At 35.4% G+C, this 12,145-nt stretch overlaps 1 protein-coding gene across 1 annotated transcript; it reads left to right on the top strand.

Annotated features, from left to right (window-relative positions):
• Positions 1 to 9,833: 9,833 nt before the first annotated feature.
• LOC113300021 lies at positions 9,834 to 10,790 on the top strand. The gene has a single exon (XM_026549183.1). It carries the CDS (start codon positions 9,834 to 9,836, stop codon positions 10,788 to 10,790), a length of 957 nt encoding a protein of 318 aa, XP_026404968.1.
• Positions 10,791 to 12,145: the final 1,355 nt, after the last annotated feature.

Here is a 12,145-nt window from a genome sequence, read left to right on the forward strand (position 1 = left end):
ATCGAATCGAATTTTTAAGTCAACCAAAAGTATATATATATATATATTTTATTATGATGTGATGGCGAAGAAGAGAGAAAGAAGAATTATAGATTTAAGTTTTTTAATGATCGTAATTTCATCATGACGAAATGAAATTATGATAATCATTTTCATTTCATCATGACGAAATGAAAAAGAAGAGAAAAAGAAGAAAATAAAAAGAAAAGGTTAAATATTCATTTTAATAATATATTTGTAGGAAAGAGTATATTTGACATTAATTTTCCCTACCCATATTTAATACACTCTGAAAACTTTATATCCACCGTGGGTTGGGTTCTGCATGGTGTACCGTGTGAGAAACCCCAAGGTGGGACGCGTACCTGAGCCATTGTATGCTAAACAACAATACGAATCCACTAAACAGTGGACAGAGATGTCTGCTAAACAGCGATACGGCTCCACTAAACAGTGGATAGAGATGTCTACTAAATAGCGAGACGGATCCGCTAAACGGCAAGACCGAGATATGTCTGCTAAACAGCGAGACGGATCTGCTAAAAAGCTAGATCGAGAGATGTCTGCTAAACAACTAGACAGAAAGACCCGCTGAACAGCTGGTCATTTTTTTTTTCAGGACAAGAAAATACAATAGACCCGCTCAACAGCTGGTCATAATATGCAAGGCAATACCAAAAACTTAACCGCTCTCCCACACTTAAATCCAACGTTGTCCTCCATGTTTCTAATAAAAGCACAATACCAAAAGTAAAGTAACACGAGGCATCAATAAAGAGATTGGAAAGGTACCTGGATGAAGCGTCCTTCCATGGGGAACAAGAAATAAAATTCCACTAATATACAACAAGAGTATGGGTTTCCTCCAATTAAGCGCTAAATTTAGTGTCTTCAGCCAGAAGTTGGTAGAATTAGTCACCACATAAAATCATATAGCAATAGTCGGAACCTATATGGGTCATCAAAACCGAACAGAGCTACCACAAAAAAAAGGAATGCCAAGAAAATAAATAAATAAATCACACCCTTATCTAGTTTCATGTTTAATACAACTAAATCTAGTTGTGGTTCGGGTTCAGATTCTATGAAAGGGTCAAGATAAAATATTTTCAAAATTGGCTTATTTTTCCTCATAGTCAGGATCCGGAGGATCAGGTTGTAGAGACTGGAAAAACTCAGATAAAAACTTAGAAGCACATAATAATAACCTGAACAATTGTGGATCCTCAAAGTCAACTAGATTTGACTTACAAAGTTGACCATAATGGTGGTCATTCTTAAGAAGATGTGTCGACAATTTTAATTTCCTAAAATAATTAGGTTTAGTTCTAAAAACTCTATAATGACACATTTCGAAATGAGATACTCCCACATTTGGTAAATAAAATCTTGGTGGGACAACAAAATCAATTATCGTATCTTGGACCGGATTAACAACATCAACCAGAGGATGGGTTTCTATCAACTGAGTTTCTTTTTGGACATAACTAGGTTCAGGAAAACGTGCATGAAGATAGTCCCTTAAGATGGTAGAGGCACAAACGTCAAGTCCCAAATTAGGGACCTTTGTAAGAGTCAAAGGTAAAACCACAGGGAGAATGATATTTACCCCCAAACCTAGAGTTGTCAACATCCTTGGATAAACTAGTCACAATTTCCTTAATTTCTAAATTATCAGATTTAGGAAAATGGTCTTTTATTTCTTCTAGGTTGTAATCATATGGTTCTACATTTCTATAATCCTCAGTAGGGACTATTGTTTCCGAATCGCTAGACTCTAAAACACTAGTGTCTGGATAAACTCTTTCCTCTAAACCATCATCAGCTTCATAAATAAATAGAATAATAACAAATAAAAGGAAAAAAAAATCTAAAAAATCCTAATATTTACAAATTTACAAAAATTAAAAATAACAACTTTTAGTCCCCGGCAGCGGCGCCAAAAACTTGTTGGGGTTTTATATTTATACCACAAGTGCACGACTATCGATTGGATAGTACGCAAGCACGGGTCGTTCCACTGGGACTAACTACTGTTACTTTTAATTTCTAATTAAAATAAAATGCTAAAAAGAATAATTAAGAGATCAATAATAAGGAAAGGTGATGAAATAAGAAGATAAGAAAAACCCAAGGCCTAGAATTTCACCACGATTATGTATACTAGATTATTCAACCAATTCTCTTTAAAGTTCTTCACAAAATTTCTCGAGACGATTTAGGACCAATATGTACGCCTCGGATGATATAACGTTAGGCTCAATTAAATTTCTCAAAATACTAATAATTCATTCCACTTAAAAGTGCTGATCTCTAAAATAAAACATAAAACTTTTGATTGAAGCACAAGGACATATGAAAAGAATTATTATCATTACCAATCAAGAAAATAGGACCAAGAAGAATTATTATCGAAAATGAATTAGAACTCTCTTAATACACAATACAGGGCTTCATCTGCAGCCCTAGTGAAGAGATTATTTCATTACAAATGAAAAAAAAAAGAAATAAACTAAAACTATTTGCTCTAGACTACTGTAAGGATCCTCAAGCTCATCAACGCTATTTGACTGGTCTAATGATGGTCAAGAGACGATTTAGCCAATAAGGACTCGATTAGTTTAACACAAACGTTAATTAACAGAAATTAATCTAACAATAATTTAGTTACGAAACTACCATTGGTTAGATCTCGAAAATTTATGTGAATTAGACTACTTGAACGTGTCATTCGGATACCGAATGAAGAAAATATCTTCAGATTAGTATGAATGGCAAAATGGTCATTTTACAACGAATGTTAAAGAGACAAACGAGTATTCTTCTACGAGAACCTCTACCATTCTAGATCATTCATTTGGTTGCCCTTATCCAATTCGTTTGGGTGTCTCAGTAATTCCATTTTGGTTTTATACCAAATCCAATCGAACAGAAACCAGTTCTCTTCTCTTCTTATCTTTCTTCTTCTGCTCCTCTTCTGCTCCTCTTCTCCTCTGTTCTTCTCTGTTTCATGACGAGAGATGAAGGTGAGGCTGATTGTGTATGAGCGTTTCTTCTCATGCTTGGTATATGGATGAAATGAGTGAGGTGGTGACGTTACTGAAGATGATTTAGTTCTGGAAAAGCAACGAATTGGTAAGTTAAATTAGGGTTTCATATTTGATTGAAATTTGTGTATGGAACTGTTGTAACTTGTTAGATTATAGATGGGTTTGCTCTTAATTGAGGTTTTGATTAAGGAATTAGAATTTCTGTGATGGAATTGAAGATTAGGGTTTTCATGTTCTTCCCCAAAATTAGTAAATTAGGATTTCTGGAATAGTAAGGAATTATTCATTAGATGACACAAGTTGGGTAGGTGTGAATTCGAGATTCTTGTTTAGAATTTCAGTCTCAGTTGAGAATTTGAAAAGAAGGGAAAATGTTTATGATTGAAGAACTGAGGTGAGTCATCTATGAGATTGAAATTGATATGAGCAGTGATTGTGGGTTGAATTACTGAGAGTATTATTGAGCATTGGTGATGTTTGGTTGTATTGGCTGCAGTCCATAGAATTCATAGTGATGCGGCTGAGATGATGCATGTGGGATTGTAAATGGTGTTTGAGTACCTGTATCAAAGATTGGCGATAGGAGATGAAGATAAAGATTAATTTGTTGTCTGTGAAGTTGAGAAGTTGGTGTTGATGCCAATAGTCCTGTGATGCTGAGAAGAAAATCGAGATCCTGAAGTGCAGGTGACTAAGGGAGGCTAAGTGGTAGAATAGATGGGATAATCTGTAATGCAAGCCTGACTGCGGTTTCAATGGAAAAATTGAGAATGTTATGAGGTTGCTGCTTCAATGATACAGTCATAGTTATTGTGACTGAAAGAAATGGAAGATGAATGAATTGTATAATTGACTAGAGTTGTTGGTTTGTATGTATTAGAATTGTTAGTGGGTGGTTAGTAAGGAGAGAAGGCCTTGCAGGTGTTAATGACATAGGTGAAGCTGAGTTGGTGGTGAGACACAAGGTTTATTACTGAAGAGGATGTTGTTTATCAATATGCAGGGTAAGTGGTGAAGTTGGAATTGATGGTAATGGTAGAAGGAAAACAGTGTGTTGTACAGTTCAAGATGGTAACAAATAGAATTGGAGGCTGTGTATGAATTTGGTGTAGGTATAGACTGAGGTAGGAGCTGTAATGCTGTGGAAGTTGAAGGTTGAGAGTTTGTTAGAACTGATATTAGTGGTGATGGTTGTTTAAAGTTCTGCATCTTGAATTTAAGACTATTAGTCATCTTAGTCAGCTTAAGTGACTTATCTAAATGTTTTGGTTTGTTTGAGTTGGATCTGTTGAACTCAGTAGTGACTCGTTTGACTCAGTTAGTTGACTGAGTTAACCAGTTGACCAGACTTTGACTTGTTGACCTTGACTGAACTTTGACTTGACTTAACTTTTGACAGACGTTGACTGTTAGCTGACATCTCTGACCTGACATAGACCGTTATTGACCGTTAATTGACTAGGATGGACTGGACCTTAGATTAATGGCCCGGTTAGTGGACTTGGCTCTAAGGTTAGTGGGCTTGGGCTTAGAGCCAGATGTCCAATTGTACATGAGTTGGACCTTTGTGGTCTGAATTAGCTTTTGGCTTCTTCTATTAAGTTGTACATCTTCCTAAGACATATCTAATGGATTAGAGAATCAACCCAATCGAATTAGTAAACTCTTATATAAACTAAAAGTATAGAATAATAAGTCGTAGAACCATAAATGGGCTTAGAACCATTAAATTAACTTGTATGTTTCTTGTGTGAGCCATTTTGGTTAGATTCTTAGAGTTCTTCTGTGATTAACAATTAATCTTTATTAACAACGATCGATTCAAAAGATGAACCCGTGGATTGTGGATCTCGAGGTAGGCATGGCTTGTCATCAATCCCGGTGGGAACTCTATAACCTTCTTGTAATCATTGAGCATTCTTTTAAATGCGAGCATGATGTGCCATTACTTCTTATGAGCATATTTGAGTGTAAATGATTGGGTATGTTGTGTAATATGCATTGTGTGGATTCTCCAAATGTTATATCTATTTTTATGCTTATTATAGCCCAGATGAGGCAATATCGTTATATAGGGGAATATTACCTTTTACAATTTCTTGGGAGAATCCATTCGTTTGCATAGTATGCTTGATCGCAAAACCTTCGGGACTTATGATGGTAGTTCTTGAATCATGGTTTGTATGGGCACTCTGTGTGGATGACGCTATCATTCGAGTCTGGAGTTATCCTGCTTTCTCTTTCTCCAATGAGTTTGGCGAAGTCTGAATGACATATTTTAGTTGTTCTAGTTTCACTTCTGTAGATTCATCCGGTGGTGGTCTTTCACGGATATTGTTATTATGGTACGCAATACGTGAGGAAGTGGAATTAGAATAACATTCTTTCATGAATGATATCTTACGATGCTTGTTGATTGCTGAGTGAATAATTTGATGTGTGTTTGAGTGAAATCCCCGCGAGGAGTGACTGTGGTCTCCCCACAGCTCCTTGCTAAGTCTTATAGCCCAGATGAGGCAATACATAGCACGGGAAGTGCATATAATAGCTATCTAGCACGTAAAGCGAAATAGTATTACTTTTTATTTTATAACCTAATTTATGTCGTTAATGACCCATATGAGGAAATAGTATATCGAGGTATTTGGGGAAATTACTCTTACACATGTTATGCACGATGATATGTTTAAATTACAACTTCTTTAGAACTATGAAGCATATTAGTGATTACTTGAGAGTTACATGTTTTCGTTGAGCCCCTTTTTGGGATGATGTGGTCATTCGTTCCCACTTCAGTTTCAGCATTCAGAAGACACGTGAAGATATTCGTTTCCGTAGCGTAAAGTTTCAGCGAATTGAAGATGTTTATTTATATTTTATATATGTATATTTTCTCTGTAAACAACACATGGTTATATTCGTATCACATGAGAGATCTTCATTTATTCTGTATCAGAGTGTATGGGTTTTGCTTTTGGGCTTAGTTTATGTAGTCTAGATTCTTGAGATCGTTAGTCTAGATTTTATGCTTCAATTAGTTTGTAATCCTATTAGCTAAGCAGGTTTAGTAATGGGGGCGTCACAACTACCGACCCGCAGACCTTCTTTTCCATTTGCTTTAACCAGTATTTATAGTTTTCAAAGAAAACCACTTCCCTTTTTCATATCCACTACCATATCATCATCCAACGAAAGTATGCCACGTGTCAAATAATATAAAAATCTTCCAATCAGAATGCGCCATGTGTCAAATACTGCAATCAATATCTTAATTATTATTTCCAACCATAAAGAGTAATATTCCCCAAATCTCCGTATATTCCATTAATCCACATTATAAAGAAATATTTTCTTCATTAAACAAAATATCTTCATATATCATTTATCATAATTAATGTCTTTCACATGTTTTCAACACTTCTACACAGGCCGTGACACACTTTTACTTGGCATGCTTACCACACTCCCATATTCACATAATTGGACTTAATAAAATGATTCTCCATGTATTTCCTTTCGGGCTTAGCCCATTTAATCATAAATCACTTCATTTCCTCCATTTTACGCGCAGATTTCCGTATTTTAGTCCATCGAGCTTTATTTCCTTCAAAACACTTAAAACAAGATTATTAGCAATAAAATGAGTCATAGCTAATGTAATTATGGGTGAAAAAGCGTCGCACTTACGTGCATATCAGCCATAAGCCACGTAATAAATCCATTGGGGGTGTCGGGGATGTGTCTTCCGTATAATCCGCGGGACATAACGCACGGTGGATATAGCGATCCTAAACAAACACTACGTTATGAATCCTTCGAAAAATATCAAAATGTCACATGGAAAATCAAATGAACATACATATCTATATACCTCATGTAAACATATTTTAAATCTTTCGAATGAAGAAAAGTAGAAGAGGCATGCACGAGAAAAAGATATATCATTAAAACACTTCTGCTTGCTAAAAATGACAATGGGGACTTGTTATATAATACAAAGATCATCAAGTTGTGTATATGGACCTGTGTATATGGCACACCTTATAGAGATGATCAACCATCTCAATGGCAGTACATTAACAATCTCAGTAAAGTTGTAAAAATTCCCTGGGCACTCATGGGAGATCTAAATATCACCTTTGATTTATATGAGAGAAATACAAATACTAATCCTACTTCAGATGAGTTTATTGATCTCATTAAGGATGCTGAACTTCATGATTTAGGATTTAGTGGTAACCCTTACGCTTGGACTAGTAATAGTTCATGGGACTAGTATAATCAAATCTAGACTAGATAGATCCCTAGTAAACAATGATTGGTTCATTACTTTCCCAGATTCTAAATTAGTTCATCTTCCTATAAAAGGTTCAGATCATGCTCCTATCATCTTGTCTTTATATACTAATTTTTCAGGTTCAAAAAGAACATGGAAATTCTTTGAGAACTGGCTTCAAAATGAGACTTGTTTAGATGAGATAAAGAATGCTTGGGTTTCAGATGCTACAAGATCCTCAGCTTTTGTTATGAATGAAAAATTGTCTAATACTAGACATAGTTTGTCAAAGTGGAGTAAGAACATTTATGAGAATATTCAAGGTAGAATTACTGAGCTTCAACAACAAATACTTCATCTTCAATTCACAGATAATCATGGCAGTAACACTGAAGAGGTTTTGAAACTTGAGAAGCAAATTGATTCTCTAAATGATATACAAGCTTCTTCTTACAGGCAGAAATCCAAAGATCATTACTATAATGACATGGATAAGAATTCAAAATTCTTTCATATCAGGGAAAACCAAAGAATAGTGAGAAATATGATAGATTCTTTACAAGCTCCTGATGGGTCATGGTGTCAAGATACAAATTCCATAGAAGATTTGTTAGTTTCTCATTTCAAGAGAATAAGTACAACATCAAATCCAGCTGACAGTGATGCTTTTCTACAATATATTCCTAATTGTATTTCATATGATGATAATACAGCACTTGTGGCCATTCCTTCTTATCAAGAAATTCATCAAGCACTAAAATTAATGGATCCTTGGACTTCTCCAGGTCCAGATGGCTTCCCCCAAGGGTCTTACCAATCTCAATGGCAATTAGTTCAAGAAGATGTTTGTAAATCAGTTCAATCTTTCTTCACTTATGGATTTCTTCTAAAGAATCTCAACAACACCAGAATTACTTTAATTCCTAAAACTCCATCAGCTCACAAGCCAGAAGATTTCAGGCCCATTGCTTTATGCAATACTATATACAAGCTTATTTCAAAGATTATTGCTCTTAGACTCAAGAAACACATGGTCAAGATTATTTCCCCAATGCAATCTGCTTATATGCCTGAGAGATTAATTTCTGAAAATGATTGTTTAGTCCAAGAGCTGGTGAAAGCAATGAAGAGGATAAGAGGAAGAACAGGTAATCTTGCTCTTAAGATGGACATGTCAAAGGCATTTGACAGACTTGAATGGTCTTTCTTAATTGATGTGCTCAAAAAATTTGGTTTTTATGAGAAATTTTGTCATTTCATCATGCAATGCATTAGTACTACTCAAGTGGAAATTTTGGTAAATGGTAGTCCCACGCAGGCTTTCAAACCAACAAGAGGAATTAGACAAGGAGATCCTCTATCTCCTTATCTATTCATTCTTGCAATGTAAGCTTTCTCTAGACAAGTGAACCATTGTGAGAATATGAACTTGTTAACAGGTATGAAAATCTCTAGAAATGCTCCAAAAATTAATCACTTGTTGTTTGCAGATGACTGCTTACTTTTCTGTAAAGAAAATCAAATGCAAACTAACAAGCTTCTTCAGCTAATTCAAGAGTTCAGTGCCTTCTCAGGTCGGCTTATAAACTTTCACAAGTCTGCAGTTTACTTCAGTAACAATATGCATCCTCAATCTTGTCAGCTAATCAGTGGATTACTCCAAGTCAGAGAACTAAACATTGAAGAAGAAAAATATTTAGGTCTTCCCTTCTTTGTTGGCAGAAATAAGAAGATCCCTTTTTCTAATCTCATTACAAAGATGGAAAAAAGGCTCTCAAGATGGAATGCTTCCAACATGTCTGAGGAAGGTAGAGGTGTCATGATTAAGAATGTTACCAATACAGTTCCAGTCCACCATATGACAAGTTTTAAGTTACCAGATAACACAATTGATCAGCTGAATTCAGTACAACAAATTTTTTGGAGAAATAAGAAGTCTAACAGAGGTAAACATTATATAAGCTGGAGGAATGTTAATAACGCAAAAGAAGAAGGTGGTCTTGGCTTCACAGACTTACAACTATTTAACAGAGCCTCCTTGCAAAATCATCCTGGAAACTATGCACTGATAGCTCCTCTATATGCAAAACCTCTCTACAAGCCAAATATTTCCAAGATGGTGATATATTCAATACCACTGAGATTGACAATTCAACATGGTCATGGAAAAGTATAAGTTCAGAACTTCCCTTCATCAAAACTCATTCCTAATGGTCAAAAAATCAAAATATGGCAGCACAGATGGATTCCTGAACTTAACTCACCTCCAAAGCCAAAGGATGGTTTTCCTTACTTTCATAATTACATCTACATACATCAACTATTCTCTGCATCAAGTGAAGACTGGAATTCAGATTTAATCTCAGCCCTTTTTGATCCTCAATGTGCTGCCTTAGTTCAGAAAATTACTATTCATAAATCTCAAGAAGACAAATTGGTTTGGACTCTTGAAAAAGGTGGAAAATTCTCAGTAAAGTCAGCTTATAATAGAATGCTTAAAGATAGAAATGGAAATCACTCAGTTGGTACAAGATTACAAGGAATTTTTAAATTTTTTTGGAGATTACCTATTCTACCAAGAACAAAGCAATTCATGTGGAAATGTATCAAGCATTCTTCCTACAAGAGATACTCTGGTAGGAGTCATTCAAGATGATAATTTCAGCTGCCCCTTTTGCACCCAGCAAATTGAAACTGCTTCTCATATTATTCTTGAATGTCCTCTTTCTAAGATAGTTTGGTTTGCAGTTATGGGATTGCACATAGTACAGGGAAGTATGTTATCTGACTGGATTTGTGGATGGTTTGATAAAGTGATTAACAAACAGATTCAGGAAAGTGATTTATGCAAGATAGGAATAATTGCTTGGTGCATCTGGAATTCTAGGTATGATAGGGTCTTCAAAGATGTCTCTTTAACTCCTGAAAGCATCATCCAGAGATGTAGAAGAGAATTTGCAGTGCTTGATCACAGGCCATCTACAAACTACAGACTTCTTGCTCCTCATAATAGAAATAACATTTACTGGCAACCACCTTTGCATGAATTTTTTAAAATTAATTCCGATGGTTCTTTTATTTCTGCGAATAGTACTGGAGGTATAGGATTAATCTGTCGAGATTTTGCAGGTGCACATCACGGATCAAAATGCATCTATCTAAGCAGTGCAACTAGTCCAGAACAAGCGGAGAGTAAAGCTCTTTGGGAAGCAATGAAATGGGCGATGGAGAAGAACCTGAAGAAAGTGATTTTCGAGTTGGACACAAAGCTTGTTGTGGATGCTATGTTGGGGGATGCACTCAATATTGATTGGAGATTACACAATCTTATCTTAGATATCAAGAACGTATTAAAACTTCATATCTCTTGGCAATGTTCCTATGTGCCTAAAGAGAAAAATAAAGTAGCAGATAGTTTGTCTAAACTAGCTAGAACTCAGTTAATTAGTGGTGTTTGGATTTGAACCCCTTTCATCTAATTCAGGAGGATGCTCGTACTGTAAACTCCTCTTAATTTCAAATAAAAACTTTCAGTTACAAAAAAAAAAATCACCAAGTTGTAACATGTTCATATCGTAAGAACTCTTGACCTTGGTGAAGCCGCTTCTGAAACACAGTTTTGTGTCTTTGTTTTTACGCCATAATAATATTTTGTTGATGCTAAAATTTAACCAAAGAGTACAAAAGAAACCATTTTAGAGGGTGAGACATTAAAACTTTTGTCTAGACTTTAAGCTTTATAGGTACACGTTTATGTGTCTAGTTTGATCCAAATTCGTTATTTAGTTAGCACTTGATTGTGTACTTAAGCTGGTATTTTATGATAAACGCATTTATGTGTCTAATTTGTCTCAATTTTATATATTGTTGGTGCTCAATTTTTTACTTATTATGGCTTTTATGTGTGTGTAGATATTTTTGGAAAAGAAACATTTCTGGAGAAATCAGCTTGGAAAATTACTAAAGGCACACAGAAATGCGTTAAAGGCACCCCGAGGAGTTGATAAAGGCGCCCCAAGAGTTTTTAGCTATTTATAATCCAAAATTACTCTTTGTACCCCATTAATTGCTATTCACACCCCAAAAATCGATAACTGTACCCCAAATTGCTAAAGGGACGTCGGATTTGGATAAAGGGCAGTCATCTTCTTTGTTTGAATTTCTAATTTAGGAGGGAAAAATTTGGGCAGAATTAAGGTTTGATAATTGAAGGGGTTTCACTAAGACTAAGGCCGTGTATGGTACTCTGGATATCCCATCCTAGGTTGGGTTATCCGGTAAAAAACGGTTAAAATGTGTTTGTCTCACTGCAATTCCAATCTTGGATAAGGATTACTAAACCTTCCTTGATTTTAGGAAGCTAAAATAGTGAGGTTATGGTATTCTTCTAAATACCTGGGATACATATATCGTTACCTGGGTTAGGTTATGGTATTCTTCCAAACATCCCCTAAAGTAGTGAAAGTAAATGGGTTTGCTCTAATTGACTAAACAGAGCTGGTAATAGTCTTCGTTTCGACCAGAATTGGCTAGATAATCGGGATTTCATGAAAACAGAGTTCTCAGTTTTGGCGGAAATTTTTTATTCTTCATGGCAGAATTAGGGTTTGATTTTTAAAGGTATTAGAGGGAGATTCAATCGCCGGATTTTCTTTGGATGGGTCTGTTAAGCCGAAACAATGAAGATATAGTCATTGGATTCCAAGGGAATTGGGATGGATTGATGTACAAAAGCAAATCATGGGTTGGAGTTTTTTTTCGAGATTCTATGAAGATTTTGGACAAACCCGAAGAAGATTACATCGTTGCAATCGATCAT

Source organism: Papaver somniferum, chromosome 1 (assembly GCF_003573695.1).
Source record: "Papaver somniferum cultivar HN1 chromosome 1, ASM357369v1, whole genome shotgun sequence".
Classification (NCBI taxonomy): domain Eukaryota; kingdom Viridiplantae; phylum Streptophyta; class Magnoliopsida; order Ranunculales; family Papaveraceae; genus Papaver; species Papaver somniferum.